Raw genomic sequence first — 25,796 nt, 5'->3', positions numbered from 1 at the left:
AAATGGTTTGTCACCCAGGATCCCAGAGGCAAGTGATACTGAACCTTGTGATGCAATGGTCCTCAGCACTGTGTACACTTTATCTTAAAACAGAAGCCCCGGACACCGGCTGGCACCAAGGATCTGGGGCTGACTTGGAGCTTTCACATTATTCTCTGGTGCACAGACAACCTGCTCAGGCTTGCTCGGTGCCAGCAGTGGGGCCCAGCTGGGCATGGCTTGACACGTCAAATTTCCCTGGGGTGCTGACCCACCTAAATGACTCACCCCCTCCCATTTGGACTCACTTCATCAGAGGAGGCTTCAGGGAAGAGGCGGACTGGGAAGTGAGTTAGCAGACTCTGCCCTGCCCACCGCCCCAGATACGGGAGCAATGGGACACTTTGGGGTCAGGTATTTCTTCAAGAAGACAGAATGCGAGAGAGGAGGAGGGTTATTCTGAGCAGCCTTTGGGGCACACTTTGGGGCAACAACATGCATGGAGCCATTTACTAACCATTCACCTGCAGGACGTGGGTCTGGAGCAGCTGCTCGTGGCCGGAGGCGTGGCAGGTGTAATTGCCCATGTGGATGGTGGTCACCTTGGTGATGTAGAGGGAGTCGTCCTCTCCGAAGTCCTGCTTGGGCAAGGAAGACAAGATTGGCTTCTCTGTTGAGCGGGCTGGGAAGGACAGCCAGATCTTGTGATTTGCCAGAAAACAGAAAACCTGCAGCTGCGAGGATGTCCTTTCTGCTTGGCCCCTTGCTCAGCCAGAGCTGCCTGTGGAGCTGGGCAGCAGGACTGCTGTGTCTCCACCGTGCTGCTTGCCCAGACCCTGTACGTCATTTTACGACCTGATTCACCTTCTCTGGGAGGCCCGGCTGAATGCCTTCCCCAGCACCCTCAATCTCCATTTCTACAACTGGCCTCACCTGCCTCACCTGTTAATCCTGCTGCTGCTTGGCTGGTTTCTTGGACTCTTGTCCACCTGTTGAGATGCTCTGGAGGGCAGCCTCCTTTGCAAACTTCTTCTTAAAAGACTGGATAGCAAATATTTTGGCTTTGTGGGTCATAGGGCTCTGTCAACTACTCAACCCTGCCTTGAGGCGTGAAAATAGCCATACTGATACCTAAATTCATGAGTATCACTATGTTTCAATGATATTTTATTTAAAAATGGGGTGGGCTGCATTTGGCTCACAGGGTATGGTTTGCCTATCACTGGTTTAGATCTTACATCCTTCCCCAAATAATTTCAGGCAGCTTGCAGAGATCTGGGTAACCTCAGAGAAGGAAAACAGAACTCTGAGGAAAATGAAGGCAAACAGAAAACAAGGGCAGGATGTAAAAGACGGCAGGTGGGGCCAATGTCAGCCATTCCATGAGAGATGGCTCAGTGATAAGCCTTGTCCCTGTTACATCTTCAGCCTCACTGTGGGGTCCGATTTGGCCAGCACGTTGGGAGGGATGAGCACGAGGGAGCTTCGGGCTGATCAAAGTCACCTGCTAAGCACAGGGCATGAAGCACTGCCCCAAGGGCTTTCCAGCCAGCTGCCTCTTCTGCAGAGCCCTGCACAATGCGGGCCCCATCCAGGCACTAGCTGCAGACAGGCTGGGGATGGAATTGCGTGGCGTTTCAGGGAGTTTGGTGTTAGCTCTCAAACATGTCTGAGGTGTGGTACTCAGAGCTTACGGGGCAGAATAGATCCTGACTCCCCGGTAAGAAATGGGGCTGGCAGCACTAGCTGCAAGGAGTGATGGGAGAAACCCAGTGCTGCACTCAGGAGACTCAGGTTTTATCTTGAACTCTGTCACTGACCAATGTCCCCTCATCCCTCTGGGAACTGGTTTCCCCTGCCTGGAAGTTGTGGAAAATTCCTATACCCTGTCTGCCGATGGGAAGCATGACAGACATGGGGCTGCTCCTTTTCTTATTCTTACTTTTAAAAAACTTATTTATTTTTAATTGAAGGATAATTGCTTTACAATACTGTGTTGGTTTCTGCCACATGTCAACATGAATCAGCCATAGGTATACATTTGTCTACTTTGCTTATTATTAACAGAAGATGCAAAACTCCTCTTGACCCCTTGGAGACAACACCAAACCATCCCTCCTGTTATTTCTCTTGTCCTTCCTGAGCTCTCTCCTCCCACGGAAGCAGTTTGGTGGCAGGAGGGACAAAGGCCACTAGTCAGTGTGGCAAGGGCCCAGTCACAATCACAAGTCCTTTAAGGAGGCTTTCTGGCTAGTTAACCTAATGAGGGGTGCAGGCCCAAGTGAGGTCTGGGTTAAGGAAGGTGGAAAGTGGATGCACGCAGCCTGCTCTTGGTATCAAGGAAAATGATACTCAGAAGCGCTCCCACTGGGGTAAAACACTGGAGGAGGCTGCAGGAACCCTTAAGAGTTTTCTCTGAAACATTGCTCTGCTTTAAAAAGCCTCATTCCGATTACCCGGTGGAAACTTCAATAATAAAAATAAAACACCAGATAGCTGATTTGCTCTGTGTCAGACCAGAGTCATAAAGGGCTCATACCTGAGTTGCTTATGAACAGTTAATAGTTACTCACTTCTGGGGGTGACATGTTTCTAATCTGAGCTGTTTCCCGTGTTAAAACCTAAGTCTGAAGGAAAATACATTTTGCTTGGAGTCTCAGAGGTTGGAAAGGCATCTTGAGAGAGGGCTGGGGAGCTGGGTGTGGCCCCTACCTTGGGAACCCCTCTGCACCTCACTTGGTTGGTTCCCAGACAGACTACAGACCCCATCCCAAAGGGCGACACCAGACCCATTTGCTCTCGGAGTTTGGTGCTGGGGGGGGGAGGTCCCCTGGTGTTTCCCTCTGGGCTGCCTTCGTGAGCCTTCCTATTCACAGCTCTTCCTTATAGGAGGGCCCTTGTAGCCACTCTCGGGTTCTGGCACCCTCTGCTCGTACTGCCACCTCAGTGGGATGGTGTGGTCACGGGGATTGCAGGCTGAGAAGGGTCCCAAGGCTGAGGTGCCCACAGTTCCACTGCAGGGCGGTGCTAGGTAACACCACCAGCTCAGGGTTCATGAGCTAACTGTGTGCTGGGAATCTTGACACACATCACCCTGTTTAAGCCTCAGAAAAAAGCCCTGAAAACCATAAAGCAAAACAAAAGCCAGTCCCCACAGGATGAGAAAGTAGAGCCCTCCTGCACAATATATTCAGAGTCTGACCTTCTCCACCACCTGCACTGCTATTGCCACAGGCTCGATGCAGTGAGCTCCACCGCTGCGCTCTGCGTCCTTCCTCCACATCACAGCCCAACGACGCCCCTTGTCTTACTCCCATTTAGCGTACTGTTTGCCACCTGTCTCCCTGACTAGCATGTGAGTGCCCTGGGGGAGGGCAGGGATACTGGTGCCCGCTGCTCGCTGCTGTGTCCCCAGTGCCTGGCGTAGGGCTGACACAGGGTGGCCCTCAGTAGATACTCATTGAGCAGACCATACAAGGCCCTGAGCTGGGTTCTCTGCAGGGGCTTTCCTGATTTTGGTTCTTTGGGTTGGACAATGGACATGTCCAGGACGTGTCCTGACATCCCATGCCCCCAGATGTTGCAAGTCACATGGGGGTACAAATCAAGTGGCTGGTAGGGAGGCAGAGAGCCAATCCCAGGCCTTGTCCTCACTTCCCCACCCTGCCTCCTTCTCCACACTGCATTCTCAGACCAGGGCACGCTGGGAGGGCTCCACACATGGCAGCAGGCAGCGTCCATGTAACCCTAGACTAGGCTCACGGCTTCTGTGAGCCTCTAACAGAGTTGCTTGGAGAAGGAAATGGCGACCCACTCCAGTGTTCTCACCTGGAGAATCCCGTGGACAGAGGAGCCTGGTGGGCTGCTGTCCACAGAATTGTACAGAGTCGGACATGACTGAAGCGACTTAGCATGCATGATGCATTGGAGAAGGACACGGCAACCCACTCCAGTATTCTTGCCTGGAGAATCCCAGGGGCGGAGGAGCCTGGTGGGCTGCTGTCTATGGGGTCACACAGAGTTGGACACGACTGAAGTGACTTAGCAGCAGCAGCAGCATCAGAGTTGCTTAGCCTCTGCCTTTCCCTCAGTGTTCCTGGGAGCAGAGGTGTGGTCGCTCAGGTGTGGAGGGTGTGGGGCTGCTGGATGGGTGATGCACTATTTGGAACACCTAACCCATAAGCAGCCTGTGACTCAGGCCCCGGGGAAAATGTGATTCTGTACTCAAAAAAAAAAAAAAAAAAAAGTCTCTGGGCTGAAACAACGGGCATCATATAACTATGGAAAAAAAGTGCATATTGTTTCTGGGACACGAATACTGGCTACAGAAATCAAATTTCCCTCATTGGATGTAAAGAAATTACTCTAAAAATTGATTTATAAGAAGTTACATAAAACTAAAGCTGCAATCCTTTGTCTCCTGAAGGTTCTCTGAGATGTGTCTGAATACTGCTATCAGTGCTTGATTGCATCTCTGTAATTGTCTTTTTATGGATGGCTTTTTTTTTTCTTTTGCTCTGATGCATAGAAATGTATTAGCAAAATCAAGGTTCCTTCCAGAAATAAACAGAGGCTAGATTAGACCATTCTTTGTATTGATGCACATCCATCTTTGGAAAAGAGATGATTTTACTTAAAGAAATGGTTTTTGCCTTTTAAGAAGCTATTTTCTAGGTATCTGCCCTTAATAAAGCAAGCAATTAAATAAGACTTGAGTATTAAACAATATTTAAGCAGAGGCAAGATGGGAGATGTTGTCACAGTGATACATGTGAGTCAGGTTGAAGTAATATGAAAATGAGCCATCAGTGCTGACTATTTAGTGACTAAATGTTAAACACAAGGACTCCAAAATGATTTCAGCGGTGAGGTTAATGGTATTGTCAATGCTGGGCTCCCCTTGTGGCTTGGCTGGCAAAGAATCCGCCTGCAATGCAGGAGACCTGGGTTTGATCCCTGGGTTGGGAAGATCCCCTGGAGAAGGAAAAAGCTACCCACTTCAGTATTCTGGCCTGGAGAATTCCATGGACTGTACATGGAGTCACAAAGAGTCGAACACCACTGAGCGACTTTCACTTTTCACTGTCAATGCTACAAGTTTAAAACTCCATTTAGAGACATTTATTCCAAGCTTTTCTAACTCTGCCCTTCTTAGGAGCTTCCTTGGCTCTCTTTGGAGAGGATGGAGAAAGCAGAGGGTCTTTCCCTCCTGGTCGATTTGACTCTGTCCCCATGAATCTCATGAACCCTAGCATCCCACCTGCACAAATGGACCCAAACACTGCAGTGCCTTGGTGATGGCAGGTTCTCAGAGATGTCTGCACTGCACGTGCCCCCTGCAGACGGCACTACCTAACAGGTGAGCAAAACACCTAGACCGCCCCTCTAGCCGGACCCCCGGCCACACCCCTACCCTCATCCCACATGAGGAATTAGCTTGTCCCCCTCGGAAGCAAGCAAGCAAGGGAAACTGTTGTTTATTTTTGCTCCCCTCTGCTGCAGCAGGGTCCCCAATGAAGCCTTGCCTGAATTTCTTGTCTGGCCCCTAGTGAATTTCTATCGACTGAGGGAAGGCCAAGAACCCTGGTCGGTAACAAACTGAAGTTTCAGACTGTCTAGAATCTGCTGCCTTCATTTGAGAAGCCTGCAGCCCTCCCTCGGGAAGACTTGTATCATGAGTCCCCAAGCCAAGAGGGCCTTCCCAGCTCCTCTAAGCTGGATCACACTGTTAGCCAAGACGGCTGATCGGCATTCTTGCTGTTTATGAAACATCCCGGAGAGGATTTGATTAAATTTCCTTCCATGGCTCATTTCAGGGACCAACAAGGCTTACAATCAGGAATTTTCACCTATTATGGTGTTTAAAACTTGTATACACCACTGGAAGGGCTATAAACTTGGTGCAACTTTTTTTTGTAGGGAGATTTGGCAATATCTATCAAAACAGAAAATGTGTCCACCCTCGATGGAGTTACTCCGCTTCTAAGAACTTTAACAACTACTTAGAGAAATGTGCAAAGAGGTATGTATAAAGATGCTCACTGCAGTGTTGTCTGCAGATGCAAAGCCTAAAAGCAACCTGAATGTGAGCTCCTGGCATGGGGCTTGGAGCTCTGCATTTAGGGTCTAGAAGCTGGATCAGAACCTTCCTGAGGAACCCTGTACCTTTGAGATGGGGCCAGAAGTGGTCACTAAGCACAGGTACAATGGAGAATGAGGGGTGACCCTGAGGAGGCCACTGAGAAAGCTAAGGCCAGATGAGGTACCTGGAAGGGCAGAGTCCCCCATGAGCTCTACAAGCTGTTGTACCATGGGCCAAGCTCTGTCTCTAGGAGAGCTTTGGCCAATCCTCCTAGTGGTTTGAGCTCATCCAAAGCTCAAAAGAACCGGATGTGCATCCGTAACCAGGGTTTATTTGACAGGAGCTGGAGAGTACTGGCCTAAGCCTTTGAATGCTTCAAGTAGAGTGTTTTCCAAGATCTTAAAACAAAATGTACCCAAGCGTTTAATGAGATTATTTTAATGCAGAACCTACAACCACTGTCTAGCATGTTGCAAACAGCTCTCCATGCTAATCAAACGCCTCTCATCTTTTTACAATGGATTCATGACTGGTTCATACAAAGACAATAAAAATTAAATGAGTCATGAGCTCCTAAATCATTCTCTTTTGGTCTTTTTAATAACTCACTTCCAAAGAAGAGCTGGCTGAGAGCGTATGCTTCATTAGAGTTATTTGTTCATGGTTTTACACCATTTAGGCATGGGAAAAAAGTGAACCTTTTAACACATCCTTCAAACACTGCCACAAATACTTTCTTCTAATGGGTTTTGTTTTTCTGCTTTTATCACTGTACTCTGCCTGTCGACATTTGAAAGCCCCAAATAGGGAGATTTGGTGAAAGAAAAAAACCAACAAAAAAGAGTGGCTCTTTCAAGTAATTTGCAATATACTAGGGTTTGTTGTGAGTTTTTTTTTTTTTTTTTAAGAAGAGTACAATAGAAAAATGTTTCCTCTCCCTGAGAATATCTTGGCCAAACAACTCCATGTGCTGGTCTAAGAGCTTTCTGCCTTCTCTTTGCTGTGGCAGAAGCCAGCAGTTAATGAGACCTGGAGCACCAGACACACGGCTACACCCAGAGTGGACACGTCCACTGGGGCTCAGGTACTGTAGCCATTACTGCTAGAGCAGAAGGTAGGTTCAGCGGCCCCAGAGTGAGACCCTGGCAATGCTGGGTGCTAGATGCCATTGTCCTAAGAGCAAGGATCCCATGAAGCTCTAACTGGGGTGTGCAGGTTGGCAGCAGGCTCCGGTAAGTTCCTGAAACCCGAGCGACAGAATTCCACTTGCCTCATAGGGTTGTGATGAGGATTAAATGAGACGATGCTTCTGAATGGACTACCATGGAGACCGGCCCCCCAGACACAGCAGCATCTTGGTACCGATGGTAGAAACACCTGTGTTAACACCAGCAAGGATTTGGGGATCAGCTAATTTCTGGGACTTTAGGGATGTCTTCTTCCTGCTTCTGCTCCCCTCATCCCTCATGGGCAGCCCCTGACCCTAAGGACATAAAGGACAGTGAGGAAGACAGTTACGTGGTGAGGGCAGGTGATATTGTTGGAGCAGGGGGTGCAGACTGGGTTTGGGGACGGTCCCTTCACTTCCTGAGTAGCTGCTGTGTGGTCTGGGCAGGACACTGAGGCCAGGATGGGCCCTGCTTCTGCGGATAGTGGGGCAGCCTACCCCAACCCTGAAGAACACCCAGTGTGCAGGCCCGGCTAGGTGAGGAGTGTATGGATCTGCTGCTGAGATGGGCCCCATCCCGGACTGAAGACTGGCTCTGAGCCCTTACGAGACAAGGAAGATTGAGCTCTGTTGTCCGGTGACAAAGGGAGCTTCCTGGCTCCTACGCAGGACTCATATCCCACAGGGCTCTGTCACCCAGATTTACTTATCACAGCACTACATGACCCCAGGGCCCAGAGAGCCCTCAAAGGGGACTCGTTTGGTTCCCTTTCTGCTTTGGTACCTGTGGTGAGGGCATCTCACTGCCTCCTAAGGCAGAGTCCTTCCCTAGAAAAAGCTCCCCGACAGGCTCTTGTTGTGGCCCCGTGGGATGACGGGGTACCCTTCTCCCATGTGGCCCTGTGCTGTCTGAGCAGAGCAGGACAGAGGCTGGACGGGCTGACCACAGGTCCACCGGGCTGGGGGTGGTGCTAAGAGGTGCAGGGTCACCCTGGCACACCAGTGTAGGTGCCCTCCTGGCCAGCAGCCTGGCCCGAGACCAGGGCACCTTCTGAGCTGGAGCCATGGCCCTGGGTCCTTGAGGGTTGAGGCGGGGTAGGGGCAGGGCTAGGTCTGAAGCTGTCAGACCCACAGCTGCTCCTGTAGAGATCCCAGCAGTTGGCTGGGAAATAAACAAATTACAGGCCACCCTTTGTGAGCTCTGGAGACAGTGCACGCGTAGAAACTGTCATGCACACAGAAGGAGGTATCATAATCTGGAGACCCACTGCCAGGAGAGGGCCAGATTCCCACCCCAGCTGGGGGGTGCCTGTCTGGGGGGCCTTTGTACTCCTAGTACCCAGTGCTGCCTTCTGCTTGGGGGGTTTGTTTTTCTGGTTGCAGCTGAGTCAGGGCCCCTCATGGTCCGGGCTGCTGTGAGATTGAGATGTCTTGCTGGGGGGAGGGCTCAGGCATTCTTTGGGGGGGAACACCAGGTCCCTAGGACCTGCTACACTGTGCTGCGCTGTCCCCTCGAAGCCAGGGAGAGTGTCTTTACTCTATGCTGGCACTGGGCTTGTCACTCGTAAGTGAATCCAGAGGAGGCTTCCTCACGTGTGCTGTCTGGAAAACCGTGTATACACTGGCGACTCCTGCCTACTCCTGACAGCGACATCGCTCACTGGGGAATCTGAGGGGCTCCTCCTTGCACGGCTCCGGGCTAAACGGGTACATTTACTTTCTGAGCAAATATTATTTTCATGCTTGGGGCCTCCTTGATGTTGGCAAGTCAGAAAAGTTTAATTACATGTGTCATTAGCATGGCATTCTGTAATAGCTCTGTGACCGAATTCATTAACGGAATTCTTAACAGATAAGACAAGACAAATTAATATTTTGTTGCCCATGAAAGCTTCTCATTAAGAGAGTAGTGAAAAAGTGATTAATATTTTGTTGCCAATCAAGATGTCTCATACAAATGACAAAGAAAGGAGGCCCACACCTCTGTGTGCTCTCTAATCTCCCCGCCTTGGGTTTTGTAAGCTGATCAGCTTTCCCTGTCAGTGCAGCGTTTCGGAGCCAGTCGCTCATTACAAGGCCTGTGATCGTGTTGTGTTTCATCTCTGACTACGGCAGGATGGGGTAGGCGCTGAGATGCCACAGGCTGTGGGGCTCTACAAACCCACTGATCCCTGATCTTTGCTCTACCAGGGTAGCCCTCCTGGACTGTTCTCCTGTGACCCGTCTTACTTCAGGAATGCCCTGTGTATCCTGATGACCCAGCCCTGCCCTGACCCAGCCTAATTTCCTCCTATGGCTATTTTCCTCACCTTCCAGAGCAGGGCTGTGCTTAATGAACCCCTGCTGTGTGCCAGTCACTGGGTGGGGTGCCCCCCTGCTAACATGCTCAGCCTGATAATGCCCTCTCAAGGAGGACAACCTCATCTCTGCTGCCCCTCAGGCTCAGAGAAGGTGTATGGTTCACCCAGGGAGGCCCTGGACCCACTGGAGGTGCTGGTCAGTGTCTCCCCCTGGATGAATCAAGGCTGACCTGAATCAAGGTGACAACAGGCAGCAGGGACCATTCCAGAGTCACATCTGCCTGACGGGGGCCTCACCAGATTGCGCTGCCTGCTGGCTGGGGACTCAGGTTGCAAGGGGTTGAGAGTGCTGTCTGGTGGGAGAAGTAGTAATAATAGAAATAATGAAAATGAGAGCATAATAGCATGGACATCATGTGCTAAGAATTTCATGTGTCTTTTAATCCTCATTATAGCCCTATGAGACAGGATCTATTATTCATCCCCTTTCCACAGAAGAGGAAACTGAGGCTTAGAGAAGTCATATGCCATTTCCAAGGTCGCTAAGCCAGGAAGTGGTAGAGCTGAGACTTAAACCCAGGCCCCTTTGACCCTGGAGCCTGTGCCCTTCATGAGTAAGGCTGTGCTGTCTCTCTCCTCTCTTGAAGGCAGGTATACATGTGTGTGTATGTATATGTGTCTGTGTGTGTGAGTGTGTTGTGTGTGTGTTTGCATGTATCAGGCCAGGACCCCTGTGGGGCTAGCACTGCCCTGCACCCTCACTTGGGGGTTTCTCAGAAGCACAGGGCCCTGCTTGCTCGCGGGCTATTTCCTGGGAGGTAACGAGAGGCCATTAATCTCCAGTTGCACCACAATTACCCAAATTGCTAACCTCTCTGTGAAAAGTAGAAATGCAATTGAGTTGGTGCTGGAGGCATGTTCGAGGGAGGGGAAAGACACTCAAAGTAATTTAATTAACTGATGGCAAGTGCATTAAAAGGAGCTCTGCCTCTGCCTTTATTTCTAATGTCTTTAAATAGAGCATCAAGCAATGCACATGGACGTTCAGACACAGGCGGGCCTGACCTAGTTCTGAATTAATCACCACTGGCCAATCATGGTTAAAAGCTGACATCCCACCTTGAGAGGTTCGCACGCACAAATGTGCACCCCATCAACACACATAACCTGCACATGCACATACATACACACCCTGGTCTTCACAAGCAGGACACTGCCTTCCCTTGCTAAGATCTCAGACAACCCTGGGCATCTTAGGCTCAGGGGAAGAACTCTGCCCACTGAGCACCTGACCAGCAAGCAACCAGGCTTGTGCAGACATTCAGAGGTGGGTGGATGCTGTCCGTGCTCACTATAGAGGGGAAACTGCAAGGAAACCTTCTTGCCTGGTGTGACAAAGGTGGGGGAAGGGTACTTCTGCCCAGCCCTGCCCAGGGCTGGACTCCAGAGTGACCCCCTCTTCCCATCTGCTTCCCCAACCGTCTTCAGTGTGCATCACAAGGACCCAGAGAGTAGCGGAGTCCCAGATTTGTGATTTCTGTTACCCTCTCTTTCCACAAAGCAGTCTCAGAGTTGGACGAGATCTTTTAAGGCCATGGGGTTTAGCTGCCTTCTTGTGGCTGGCAGCACTGTTTACCATGACCCAGAGCTTGTATGCCTCTAGGGATGGGGAGCTCACTATCTGATGTGATGGGTCACTCCAGTGCGGGGCAGGGCTGATGGCTGGAGTGGTGCTCCATCCAAGCAGTTCCGATTGGTCTCTTTTTGGGGTGCACCCTGGCCCTTTGTGCTAGTCCAACTCATGGGGTCGCATGGCCCAGGCCAGTTCTCTCTGCCTCAGCACCTTAACCCCCACCTTACAGCTGCTAGTGTGAACTGACCACTGACTCCACAGGTCTTCCGTCTTGGGGCCAAGTGGCCCGTTCTGGGTTGGCCTGTCCTGAGCCAAGGAGACCAGAGCTGCTTGTCTCTGCCTGAATCTTGAACTCCTGTCACTGTAACTCAAGACCTATAGACCATCCTGGCAGCATGGGTGACATTACTCCATCGTCTCACAGGAACTCCTGGGAAACCACTGCCCCCGCCCCGCTGCCCCCCGCCCCGTGCCAAACCAGGGCCAGTGCATACTCTTCAATCCTTCTGTTCCTCGAGGCCCACAGAAGGGAGGCACCACTAACGTTGCTTTTCTAATAGATTAATTCACTGAGGAGCCATTTAAGAAACTGTCCAGTCGTAGCGGCAGAGTGGGGTGATGCTGCGACCCCAGTGCACACTGCCTGGGGCCCTCAGAGCCCAGGAGGCCCCCCATTGCTCACACTGGGCTGTGACGACACAGGAACTCCCTTTTTCCTCTCAACTCATCACAGCCATACTCCTTGCCCAGCAAACAAGACCCCTGGGCAGGTCCCTCTGGTCTGATCTCATTTTCTTTCACCTCGCCCCCTGCCCCTGCCTTCCAGTCAACCATCCCAGGGGCCACCTCTGCCCTCCACAGGGGGTGCCCTCTCCCCAGCGTCCAGCTGTCTGTGCCCGTCCCAGCTTCAGGATCTAGAGACTCCCCCGGGAGAGAGAGAGCATCTCCCCCCACAAGCCAGAAGCTCTCCCCTCCCCGGGAGCCTCCTGCCCCGCCCACCAGGCTTTCCCCCTGTATTCGCCTTATTCGGGGCCTGGCTGCAAGTTTGCAGACACCATCCATCCACCCTAGTCTCTGCACAAGGTGGGGCTGAACGCCAGACACCAGGCTGGATGGCACCAACGGGGGACATGGAAAGAAAGCCCTCTGGCCCTGCAGCTCCCACAAGGCATCTCTCACAGCTGGCCTCCCCAGGCGGTGGGGCGGAGCTCAGACAGAGCCTGGTGACTTACATTGATGTCTTCCAAATCCAGGAAGTTTAGGGCCAGCCCGTTGCGCTTCCAGACGATGGGTGGCCGCAGGCCTCCGCGGATGGCGCAGGTCAGCACCGTGCTCAGTCCCACGGTCACTGTGGCCACAGTGACCCGCTCCTCGGGGGCGAGGCTGAGCTGCACCACCTCTGCAGGGAAAGAGATGCTGTCAGCTGCAGGCCCACAGGGGTGAAGTCTCTACTCGAAAGGATGTGGCCAAGGGGATCTACTGCAGGTCAGGCGCCCAGGGAACTTCAGGGATCAGGAGCATTATCCACAGTGGGCTGGCTAAACGGACAGACGGACACAACTCCTGGGAGAGGGGCCACGACTTATATGAAACACTCCAAGGGCTCTGTGAGTCACATCAGGTCAGGAACCATAGTCAGTGCAGGGGAAGTGTCAGGGCTGTGGATCTGTAAGTGGAGCCAGGGAGGTGGGCTGCTGGGGCCATGGGGCTGCCCCGCTGAAACCGGGGAGCCAGATGCGCCGGCTCTGCTCTACGCTCACCAGGCCTCATGGAGTCCGGGCCTTGCCAAGTGCAGTCAAGGTCCACTGGCTGGGCCGACAGGTTTCTCGCCCACCTGGGGGCAAATTAAAGGTTGCACTGTCTGCAGTCTGGGGAGAAAACTGGCTGACCTTTGAAGGTTTGCTGCTGCCTAGGGAGCCTGTGAACTTGGATTTGGGTTTCTGTTCAGCGACCGTGCACTGCAGCCTTTAATTTTTTTGAAGTGTACTTTGGGCTGCACAAATGACTAATCCTTGCCACTTCACACTTGATAACTGGCATTAAGACTAATCACTTGTCAGGGAAATGGGGAGGGTCTAAATTATCTCCCTTTCAGAATCACAGACCTTTCAGAATTCTCAGGGTTAATGAAAAAAATCAAACTCAGGCTACTCAAATGCCAAAATGGGATGAGGTTTGGAGTGGGGAGTCACTAGCTTCACTGACTGCATGGCCTCCCTACTGCCCTTCCCTCATATCTTCTTGGGCAGTTTGGGGAGGCAGTGCGGGCGGAGGGAGGCGGGCTGGCTCTGGGGGCCTGGGTTGACTCTGGGATGCCGGCAAAGGGTGCTAGGACCTGGGGTGCCCTGACGGGTGTGGAGCAAGGCCCAGAGTTGGGACCTGAGCTCTGCGACTTAGTGGGACACGTTTGAACTGTGACCAGACAGCACACCTAGGCTCACACTCTCTTGCTAGTATGTGTGTGTTGGGGGGAGGGGGGCAGTGGAGAAGGGAGCAAAATCCATCACAGGTGCCACACGTCGCAGAGCAGGTGCGGTGAGAGCTGGTGCAGTGGAGACCAGTCCAGTCCTGGGCAGCAAAGCCCTTCCCCCAGCTACAAACATTCATGGCCCAGCCCTGGGCCCACAAAGATGAACAAGATATACACTAGGTGCTTAATCAGTGCTCGTTGGATGGCTGAATGAAAAATGAAGGAAATAGAACTACAGAGGGGAAAAAGGCAACAGGCCAGTGGAGAGGAGAAAATCACACACAGGAAAAATGGGACTCCTGGTGAAGGAGCCACATGAGGAAAAGATAAGCACCGAGTGATTGATGCAGACGCAAACGGCATAATATTTTATAAACACTAAAGTGATGCATTTCAAGCTCCCTCTTAAATCATGTTCAACTTGCTGCCCTCCCACCTCTGGGTCATGGGCTTATTGTTCAGGGCAGAGAAGGCACTAACCCCCCTGTAGCAGGACCCAGGTTTCAGAGATTCAGAGGGGCAGAGACTGGGAGAGGGATTTACTAATATTGTTTAGCTCCATGCCCAAGTACAGAGGAGACCATTCTGCCTCCTGGGATGAGCCTCAAGGCCCTATGGAAGTGGGAAGGGGCATGGAAAGCCCCCTTGTCCCCAGGGGGAATAGGGAGGGACACAGCGAGAAGGGCAGAGAACTTGCCTGCTAGTATGCAGGTGAGGGGAACCAAGGAGGCTCGAAGAGGAGGCTGAAACCTCCCTCACCTGGCTGGCACCCCTTCACACCTAGAGTGACCACATGGACGCGGCAGAGAGCCAGGGTCTGCATTCATCTGCCAGAGCCCCCTTGATCCTGGGTGGTGTGGAGGGGCCCGATGGTTCATGGCTGGGCCATGGTGTGCTCTGTGCCTCTGTTTGAGGATGGCATCGGACTCTCAGACCTGAGCCTGACTGTGCCAGCGGGGGCTTGGGAGGCCGAACTGTTGGGAAGCATGGGACTCTGGACTCCACTGGGCTGAGAGTGCCCAGGCCAGGAGCACAGTGGCGCTGATCCCTGCTGAGGGTGCCCATGGGCAGGGCGACCAGGGGCCCCTGCAGTGGGGACCAGAGGTGGCAGAGGACAGCCAGCCGTATGCCTCCCTCTACACTCAGAAACACAAAGTTGTGTTTTAACAGTTGTAGAAAAATGTCTGGAGGAGCCTGTAGCACAGGGCTGAAAATAAACAAACAAGCAAACGAACCCAAGTGGGAAGCCTGTGCAGCTCACCATCCGCTGCTGGGACAGCTGCTTCCCACATTTTCCTGAGCGTGCCCCAAAGCATTTGTATGTCTGAAGATGTGAGATTTCACAGGAAAGACTCAGGCAAAATTAGAATGTGTGAATACTGACAAAACCATCATAATTCTGCTCCTGTCAGCTACACAAATATTAACCAAACAGCAAATATTTGGATCATTTAAAGTTTAATTAAATGAATGTTTTATTAGATTTAGTTCATGTCAATATTCCCTAGGTCCTTTAAAAAGTCTAGAGAGATTTATGGCCAACAAACTGCTCCTCACTGCCGGTGTTTCACCGTTCAACACATGTTCTGTGGCAGGCCCCACTTCCCTGCTAAGTGACTTCCCAGGGTGACTTCCCAGCGAGGGAAAAATGAGGCAGCCTCCCAGGTTGGGGCTCGAGTGAACCGGGCAGATGTGGGGCTGTGGCTCCAGACGCCTGGCCCCCGGTGCTGCTGGAGAGCCCCAGGCAGCCTTGGGCAGGTCCCTTCCCATCCCTTGTCCCCAGCTGAGTCATGGAGGACTGAGGTCTAGGAGGGCTCTGGGAGCCTGGCCAACGTTTAGGCTCTGGACTCCGCGTGCACGGTTCTGAGCTGACGTCTCCGTCATCCTCCTTTGTCCTGCAAGTGCCTGATTGCTGCTTCCCCAGCACCATCTGACTCTGTTCCCTGCCCACTTGCCGTGATGGTACAAATGATGCCTCAAGGGGCAGCACAAACAGATGCCAAGCCCCCAGGGGTTCCCTCCTGATGTTCCCTGAGCCCTCCTTTCCTCTCCATACGGGTCCTCGAGAACCTCCTGTGTGGTCACCGCCTCCTCCAACCCCCATTTTGTCCCTGATGTCCCTGAGTGTCCTGGTCACCACCTGGAGGACAAGGTATATCATGGCTCTGCTCAGAAGCTACCAGCAGCTCCCCATCACCCCCAGATTCATCACGCATTGAGAACAGTCCCTGACCTGCCCCACAGTTTCCCAGGTGACTCAATGGTACCTGCTGGCTCCCATCCCACTGTGGTTTGGGGCCTAAGCTTGTGCCTACTTGGCGCCTTCTACTTGTCTATTCTGAGACCCTTAGCGCAGTCTCTAGGATGACCTCATGGGATGTTTCTGGGACCCTGCAGTCTTCACATAAGGGGAAACTTAGACAGACATTGGGTGAAGAAGATTGAACGTTGTCCTGGTGAACCTGTCATGACTTTTTCAGGCTTAAGTAATAGAAATTCTCTGAAATGCCCAACACACTTAGGAAAAGAAAAAAGAAGGGTTGATCTTCATGCCTGTAATTGGGAAAGCTCAGGGGTGGAGGAGACTGCAAGCATCCAGGGCCCTTGACAACGGCACTCTCTGCATGGCTGCAAGGAGCCCAGGGGTGGCCTCATGCTCACGTTGTCCCTGTATGTGGGATCCTGGAGAAAGGGCCCAAATCTTTCCTAAGGGCCCTGTAAAAAAGCATGGACTGAACTCCGATTACTCAGACTCATCTCCTACGTTCTTTCACGAAGAACATAGGAGATGAAGTGCTCTGCAGTCACAGGACTGACTGACCCACAGCGCTGGGCCATGTGACCACCTCTGGACCAGATGCTGGGTGGTTAGAGGTGGGGTCAAATGTCATGCCAAACAGGGTGTATTGGGCAGATCAATACCCTGTGGCCACTGAAGATGCACAGAGAGGTCCTCTTTGGTTCCCTCCATCCCTTCACAGCCCCATCTGGAAGCCTAGGCATGGTGAAAGATGATAATGGGAAGATGGGTGGAGCTGTGTGGTGAAGACAATGAGAGTCATCAGAAGGAAATGTGATCTCAGTTATTGCACCTACCCCCAACCTGCTGAGTGGCACTAGCAGTAAGGAAACCATCTGCCAGTGTTGGAGATGTAAGAGAGGCGGATTTGATCTTTGGGTCAGGAAGATCCCCTGGAGGAGGGCATGGCAACCAACTCCAGTATTCTTGCCTGGAGAATCCCATGGACTGAGGAGCCTGGCTGGCTATAGTCCATAGGGTAGCAAAGAGTCAGACATGATTAAAGTGGCTTAGCATGCACGTACGACTACATGCCTGCTCACTACAGAGTAATAGCGGAGGGCTTTGTGGTGGTGGTGTGGACCAGCTGAAGGGACCCCACAACCCTCTTAAGTTTCCCATAGTGATGGGGACCAGAGGAGGGCCAAGAAGCCTGGGATTTGTGGAGATGGTCCTCATATGTGTTCAGTGAACACACTGACTGAACTACTGTGGGCTGAAGCTCACCACTGCCCAGGCACGCCTGTAGATGAGGGGACTCAGAAGTGCCTGGACCTGAACTCTGCTCCGGTGGGGTCAAGAGTCATTGGAGAGGGAGGTGGAGAAGCCACACTGCAGCCCTCCAGGGAGCAGCCTGTGGAAGAGCCAGCAAGGGTTCCTTCCAACTCTTGACTGTGGCTTTGCTGCACCCATGGTGCTGACCATCTGTGGTTCCGGGCCACTCTGTGGGAAGTGTCCATAGGTTTCTGGGGCACCGAGCATGAAGACCTGCCCTGTGCTCAGAGTATGTTGGGGGCAGTGACAGAGGGCTGGGCTGGGGGCTCCAGTCAGGTCCGGGGCGAGAAGACCTCTGTAGAAAGAGTCTAGGGTCTCTAGAAAGAGAAGGCTGGACTGGGGAGCTTGCCCAGCACTATTGGCAGAGGTGCCCACAGAGAGATGATGTCCTTGCTGTAAGAGCCACAGTGGAAGGCTGCCAGGTGGTAGGCAATTGGAGGAGGGCAAGGGAGATGGGGGTTCCTCACAGCTTGGGACATCCATCTCCCTATAGGCTAAGCCTTCAGACATTAGTCAGCTTCCCCTTATTCCTCGTGGGGGGAGGTGGCTCAGGTAGCATTGCCATGACTACCAAAGTCAATGTGGGTTGCTCAGCACAAGAGAGACTTTCCTGCTTCACTTGAGGCAGGAGATAGAGGGGGCCCAGGCTGAGCAGCTGGAACCTGTCCCCTGTGGACAGATGCTCCATGATGAAGATGATGGCAGGAGTGAGGAGGAGCTGAGTCCTGCTCGGATGAAAGAGACATCACAGGTTTCTCATTATTGAAGTCAACGAGCTCTCTCAAATTACACATGCACAGAAAGGTTTCTCAGAGGTCAGAGAAGGGAGGGGGCTCCAGACCATAGTATGTTCCATCAATTTCCCAGAAGCCCTTGCCCTGGAATCCATTCTGGCTAAGAGATGTGTATGCACATGGTTGGCAGTGCTGAATCAGACCAAATGTGGACTCAGAACCAGACAAAGCAAGATGATTGGCCAGGGGAAACCAGAAGACCTGTCCGGTATAAGTGATTTAAACTACCCCAAAGCCATGATTCTTTCTCTGAGCCTACTCGTGTAATATCCACACTTACTTTTTTCCTCCTAATAAATGCTTTACTTGTTTCACTTCTTTCCACCTCTTAATTCCTTTCTCCAAAGCAGAACTTGTCACTGGCCACTGTCCCTGGTGGTCTAGTGACTAGGATTTGACACTCTCACTGCCTCAGCCTGGCTTCAATCTCTGGTCCGGGAGCTGAGATTCTGCTTTGAGCTGACGCAGGCTAAGACACTCGAGATCACACTCAGCAGGCTGCATGGTGGTGGGGGTCCCCCCAGGGCTGTCTGACCCTCTGGTAACTAGCACAGTGCCTGGCACACGGCAGGGAGGCTTCAGGTGCAGTCCTGGGAGGCACGTCCCTGGCTCTCAAGGCCCTTCAAGCCAGAGTGGCAATGCCCTTGGTTTTCCAGACACAGCCCTCACTTCCCTTCCCATACATATGCCCTCGGTGCTCCTTGGAGCTTGGAGAGATGGGGTGGTGCGGGGGATTAATCCGCCCACCACGAGCAAGCAAACAAGCACCCTTCCTGGAAGCAGGAGGCCATAAAATTTGAGTCCCGGGAGAATTGGGTTTTAGTTCCTATTACAGCTTTCCCTTAATCTCAGGCACTATTTCTCACACTGACTTGAACTCGATGAGACACTCATAAACCCATCAGCACCCTCTCAAGCAGGCTTCTGTTGCTTCACAGCAATAGAAATTAAATTTCTCAAATTCCTGTCAAGTTGGCATTAGTTTTCTTATGCTAGAAATGCACTAATGGAACACATTCCTACCTGGACATTTGCCATTTTTCAAATGATGCTCTTTGTGGAAAGACTCTGTCTGAAGCTCAGTCTACTGGCTCCCACATCCCTGTGTGGACTGAGCTTGGCTCAGGGCAAACCTGTGCTCGGGGGCTGGCTGGGAACCAGGGAGGCCTGGAGAGAGACCCCTGACCAGGTGCTCAGAGACCTACCAGAGGTGGCCTCTTTTCACACTGTTCACTTCCAACAAGAAATGTGCTTCTCCTGTGCCCTGGGGGAACATCCTCCCCACCAGTGGCCTGGGAGTTGCCAAAGCAGGTGCGGCCCCATGTGACAGTCTCTACTGCTGCTGCAAAGTCGCTTCAGTCGTGTTCGACTCTGTGCGATCCCATAGACGGCAGCCCACCAGGCTCCCCCGTTCCTGGGATTCTCCAGGCAAGAACACTGGAGTGGGTTGCCATGTCCTTCTCCAATGCATGAAAGTGAAAAGTGAAAGTGAAGTCATTCAGTCGTGTCTGACTCTTCACGACCCCATGGACTGCAGCCTACCAGGCTCCTCCGTCCATGGGATTTTCCAGGCAAGAGTACTGGAGTGGGGTGCCATTGCCTTCCCCGGGCAGTCTCTACTAATCTGGTCTTATTCCTGTGACCAGCGCCATGCTATGAGATGGTGAGTGGGATAGAAACCAGGGTAGAGTGTGTGTTGCCTAAGGCCATCTGACCAAGTAGGGGACAGGCAATGTCTAACTGCCTGGACTTGATAGCCTCCCCTGGCATTTACAGGGCAGGGCTGCTGTGGGGAGGTGATGGGGTTGCTTTGTGACTTCCCTGGCCCCCTCCACCAGAACCTGCCTTTCTGGGCTTCCTTCAAACATCTACTGAAACTCTACAGGTGGGAGGCTGGGAACATGTGGTCTTTCATCTCAACCCACATGTTTTGAGCACTGGGGCATGTCCAGCCTGGGCAGGAGGCCTAGACCAGCTAGACTTGCACTCCTTCAAAATTTACCATTTCTTTATGCATAATAAGATTCCATTTTTGTGTCACTGTTGGATTCCCTCTGGCATGCTTCATTTGGGGGAGGGTAATAAATTTACTAGTTAATTACCTCCAGATCTAGGGGGTAATTTACTTTCTCAATTGACTTATGTTGTTTGGGGTTTCTTCAAGCATTTTTGCAGTTTAGTTATTAAGTTCTGCTCTCTGATATAAATAGACACCTTTATAAGCTGCATGAAGACAGACCATATCTCTTTATTTCTTGTGTATCCCAGCACCTAGCACAGTTCCTAGCACATAAAAGGGCTTAATAAGTAATGTTAAGCAAGTAAACAGTTAGGGTAGTGTTCATTCAACAATCATATATTGAGCACTTCCTATGTACTAGGATACAGTGGGACTATACCAGAAAGCAGATCATGCCCAGAGCCTGCTAACCTGGGACTCCTGGCTAAGCAGGGAGAGAAGTGTCACCTGGAGGGAGAGCACACCCCTGAGCCTGTCCACGGACCCTGGTGCAGAGCCCTGGTTCCTGCAAAGCCTGATCAACCTCTTTTGGTGGAGCTCCCCATGTGCCCAGTGGTGGGTCCTGCAGGGGTGGATGTGGAAGGCTAACTCATGTCTTGCTCCCAAGGAGCCCAGGTCTGGCATAGCCTTCTCTTTGTTTGCAAGGCAGGGGGTACCCATGCAGGAGCCAGGCCACCTGGGCTTTCTCTGAGCTCTAGGGTTGTTTTGCTTCTTCTGGCCAATGAACCCTTTCAAATTTGGGAAAACTAAACCTCAAGGTGACTGCTGTGGGCAGGTGAGGAGACGTAAGACCTGAGCTCAGCATCCAAAGGCTGTGATGCCACTGTCTCAGGGTGCTCTGGGTGCCATGGGTATGGCAGGCAGCAGAGGCATCAGTGGAAGAACAGGGTTGGTGCCGAGGTGAAAAGCCCAGAGCCTCCTGGTCAACAGGCTAGGTGGTCCCTCCCTGGTTGGTCTCTGTGCCTGGGGGAGCCTCAGTCAGGCCAGCCAGTCTATGTATTTCCCATTCCCTGCCGAGTCTGCTCCCAAAGGGATGGGAGCACCTCTACTCAAGATATTTGCAGAAGGAAAGTATTTTAACCCAGAGTTGTTTTTTGGTGACTGTAGGGAAAAGACTGTATTATCTTATGCAATTATATACTAGCTACTCAGAATTTGCAAAAATTCATACAGATGTCAGACTGGATCTAGAATCTCTTCGACAAGTTGTTGGTGGAGATGAGCAGGAAACTTTTATCTGACTAGCATGAGGGTGCCATGCTATGTGTTCCCAGATGCTAATTCATTTTCCAGTTCCTGAGCACTCATTAAGACTATTCCCCAGCCCCTCTTGGAGCCAGGATGTAGATATACGACAGGTTCTGACTAAAAGTGTATGAACATGTCTGGCTTCACAAGCACTCATTGTGATGTTTAATTTTATGGATCAACCTGACTGGGCCAGGGGGTGCACAGAGAGTTGGTCAAACATTATTCTGGTGTATCTATGAGGCTGTTTCTGGATGAGATGAACATTTGAATCAGTGGACTGAGTAAAGCAGATTGCCTTCCTTAGTGTCCATGGGCCTCATCCAGTCAACTGAAGACCTGAATAAGCCAAAAAGTCTGAGTAAGAGAAAGAGTTCTTTTCTTGACTGTCTCCAAGAGGGGACACAGGTCTTTTCTCCCCTTCAGTGACTGCATGCTCAGTTGCTTCAGTCATGTCCAACTCTTTGCGACCCCATGGACTGTAGCCCGCCAGGCTCCTCTGTCCATGGGATTTTTGAGGCAAGAATACTGGAGTGGTTACCATTTCCTCTTCCAGGGGATCTTCCCAACCCAAAGATCGAACCTGTGTCCCCTGCATTGCAGACAGATTCTTTACCACTGAGCCACCAGGGAAGCCCTTATTATCTCTTCCTGAGTCTTGAGATTGCTAGCTTTCAAACTGAAACTTATGACATTGGCTCTCCTCAGGCTCGTGCTTACTGACTGAAGATCTTGGGACTTCTCAACCTCTAAAATCATGTGAGCCAATTCCTTATAATAGATCTCTCTTTGTCTCCATCCACCCATTCATCCGTCTATCCATCCACACATCTATCCATCCTTTTGGTTCTGGTACTCTGGAGAACATGCAGTTATCATCCACGCTCGCTTGTTCCTTCCATGGAGACTGTATGGCCAGGTGTTTTGTGAGAACAAAGAACATAGCCTCCTAGTTGCTGCTGGAGGAGAGTTGCATAACCCTATCAGACCTGATAAAGGTGAGAAGTCAGTCTTTACTGCATTATGCCACTGAGATTTTACGGTTTCTATAGCATCTGGTGTTGATTATCTAATATACCATCCGCTACCCCAAGAGGAAGAAATATAAGTTAATTTACTTCCATGGAAGAAATTGTAATGAGATGTGGAAGGGACCTTTGGGAGGGCGAGGCATTTGGGTCAGGAAGCCTCTGCTAATTCTCTGACAAGAGGAGATCTAACTTCTGTTTCAATCCCCAGGACATCTGTCCAGGGATCTCATTCTCTCATCCCATAGCTGTTTCCACTGCTTTTACTATTACAGTCCAAACTTTGTGCCCAAGGGAGGTGGCATCTAAGGGCAGGATGGGAGAGAATGTGTAAATAAATTACACAATATAATATGCTCTGTGGGTGGAAGGAACAAGATACTGAGAGAGAGAAAAGCAGGGGAACCCTATCAGGACGCAAGTGGAGACAGTCAGGATCAAGACGGTGGAGTAGCAAGACGTGAAGCTCATCTTCTCCCACAAACAGCAAAAGTATGTCACATGAGGAATGGTTCTCACAGCATTTCTACTGTAAGCTGGCAGAAGACCTCAGACTGCTGAGAGGGCAAGAAAGTCTTCGTGCGACTGGGTGGGAGAAAAGAAAAAAAAGGAATTGGGATGAGAGCTGTGCCCCTGGGAGGAGCTGTGAAAGAGGAAACGTTCCTGTACCCTGGGAAGCCCCCTCACAGGAGGAGAGATCAGCTGGGACAGAAGGGGAGCTTCAGAGCCTCAGAGGAAAATGCAGCAGCCAGTTCGTGGCAGCCAGAGCAGAGGGAGAAATACACAGAGAGTGATGCTGTCCTGCACTCCCCAGCCTGCGATGTGCAACCATGGCTCTCGACAGTCTTCTTGGAGGCTGAAACTAGAGCTTTGGAGATGAAGCAGAGTGAGGACTGGGATAGGCTATGTGGAAACAGTTTAGGGAGGCTGGAATCCTGTGTGACTGCAACTGAGGGTGTATGAAGAGGAAACCGAGGCTGCCTTAGTGGCCAGTTGCCATTGTTTTGGGGCTGCATTAGGGGAGGGGAAGGCCCTGGACTGTAGCCTTTTCCCTTTGCACATGCTCACAGATGGCAGGACACTGCCTGCACAGTCCCCAGGGGTGGTTGTGAGCCACAGCTGTTGCCTGCCGACCATGAGTGGTTGTGAGCTTCTGCCTCTGTCCTTGCAGACTCCAGGAGTGCAGGAGATACCTCTGCTCCCATCATGTACTCTGGGGGCATGCCTGAGCTGCTGCTGCCCCTGCGAACCCCAGGACTAGGAACCAGCTGCTGCATTTGCCCATCCCCTGTCAAGTGGATAATGACCAGCACACAGTGAGGAAAGAAGCTACAGGAATCAATGCTAAAAACAGGCCTCACACCACATATATTAAACCCATACAAGCTACACATATAAATAGCCCTCTAAGACCAAGTAGATAACTGTTTCTCCTAAACTCACAGAGTAAGAGAAATACAAGTAAAATGAAGACACAGAAGAACTCTCAGGTAAAAGACCAAGAGCATTCCTCTAAAGAACAATGAAACAGATCTCATCAGTCTAACAAACACCAATTTCAAAAAGGAGATAATAAAAATATTAAAGGAATTAAGAAAGGCTATCAAAAGAACTGCAGAGTAATGTAAAAAGGAACTGGAAACTATAAAGAAGAACCAAGAAAAATTAGAAAATTCATTGGCAGAAACAAAAGCTGAGCTAAAGGCAGTGAAGAGCAAAATGAATAATGCAGAAAAACAAATAAGTGACCTGGAAGACAAAATAACAGAAATCACCTAATTAGGACAGCAGACAGAAAGCCAAACAAACAAAAAAAGAAAGCAATACAAGAGGCCTATGAGATAATATAAAGCATGACAATCTATGCATGATAGGGATCCCAAAAGGGGAAGAAAGAGGAAAGGTGATTGAAAATGTTTTTGAAGAAATTATGGCTGAAAACTTTCCAAACCTAAAGAAGGAAACAGATATGAAGGTATAGGAAGTTCAGAGGGTCCCCAAAAAGATAAACCCAAACAGACCCTCACTGAGACATATTATAGTAAAAATGGCCAAAGTTAAAGATAAAGAGAGGATTCTAAAGGCAGCAAGAGAAAAACAAAGAGTTAATTACAAGAGAACCCCTAGAATGATGTCAGCTGATTTCCCTATGGAAATGTTGCAGGTCAGAAGGGAGTGGCAAGATATAGTCAAAGTGCTGAAAGGGAAAAATATGCAATCTAGGATACTTTACCCGTTTAGAAGAGAAGGAGAGGTAAAGAGTTTCTCAGACAAGCAAAAACAAAGAATACAGCAACACAAAATCTATCTAAAAGAAAATATTGAGAGGTCTTCTCTAAATAGAAAAGACGTAAGAATCTATAGAAAGGAGAAAATCACAATTATAAAGAAAATCACTTAAATAAACCAGTATGCATATTAAAAAAAATTTCTGTGAAAGTGAAGATAACCACAATGAACAGCAAAAGGATGAACATAAAGATGTAAAAGAAGACATCAAAATCATAATATGTAGGGGAGGAGTGTGTGTGTTTGTGTGAACTGCTCGGTCATATCTGACTCTTTGGGATCCCATGGACTGTTGTCCATTTTTGTCCAGGCAAGAATACTGGAATGGGTTGCCATTTCCTTCTCCAGGGGATCTTCCTGACCCAGGGATTGAACCCACATCTTCTGCAGCTCCTGCACTAGTAGGCAGATTCTTTACCACTGCACCACCTGGGAAGCCTATGTACCTATATAGGAGCACCCAAATACATAAAACAAATATTAACAGACATAAAGAGATAAACTGATGAGAACACAATAACAGACTTTAACACTCCACCCACATCAATAGACAGATCTTCTAGACAGAAAATCAATAAAGCAACAGAGATCCTAAATGATGTTAATATAATAGAACAGTTAGACATAATTGATATTTTCAGGACATTACATAAAAAAAAAAAACCCAGAATACAAATTCCTTTCAAGTGCACACAGAACATTCTCTAGGATTGCCCATATGCTAGGGCACAAAACAAACCTCAACAAATTTAAGAGTATTATCTCAAGCATCTTTCTTAACTACAATGACATGAAACTAGAAATCACCCACAGAAAAGGAAAGAAAAAGCAATTACATGAAGATTAAACAACATGCTACTGAAAAACCAGTGTGTCAAAGATGAAACCAAAGAAGAAATTAAACAATACCTGAAGCAGACGACAATGAAAACACAATCACACGCTATCTATGGGATTCAGCAAAAGCAGTTTTTAGAGGGAAGTTAATGATGATACAGGCCTTCTTTAGGAAACAAGAAAAATCTGAAATAAACAACCTAACCCACCGTCTAAATGAATTAGAAAAAGAAGAACAAAAAAAACCTAAAGCCAGCAGAAGGAAGGAGATAATAAAGATCAGATAGGAAATAAAGTAGAGATTAAAATTAATAAAAACCAAGAGCTTCTAAAGCTTTTTTAAAAGGATAAATAAGATGGACAAATCTCTGGCC

The 25,796-nt window shown here is 50.3% G+C and overlaps 1 protein-coding gene across 1 annotated transcript in view; it reads right to left on the bottom strand.

Moving 5' to 3' along the window:
* The window catches only part of FSTL4 (follistatin like 4), a 427,123-nt gene that overhangs the window by 48,666 nt on the left and 352,661 nt on the right, over nucleotides 1-25,796 (bottom strand). Inside the window, exons 7-8 of the mRNA XM_040240112.1 lie at nucleotides 12,395-12,561; nucleotides 497-617 (exon numbers count right to left, since the gene is read on the bottom strand). Of these exons, the coding sequence (XP_040096046.1) occupies nucleotides 497-617; nucleotides 12,395-12,561 (288 nt within the window). The remainder of the gene's footprint in view (nucleotides 1-496; nucleotides 618-12,394; nucleotides 12,562-25,796) is intronic.

This window comes from Oryx dammah, unplaced genomic scaffold, assembly GCF_014754425.2.
Source record: "Oryx dammah isolate SB20612 unplaced genomic scaffold, SCBI_Odam_1.1 HiC_scaffold_5, whole genome shotgun sequence".
Lineage (NCBI taxonomy): Eukaryota > Metazoa > Chordata > Mammalia > Artiodactyla > Bovidae > Oryx > Oryx dammah.
The sequence above is the reverse complement of the archived record's forward strand: the minus strand, read 5'-3'. Positions and strand labels throughout refer to the sequence as shown.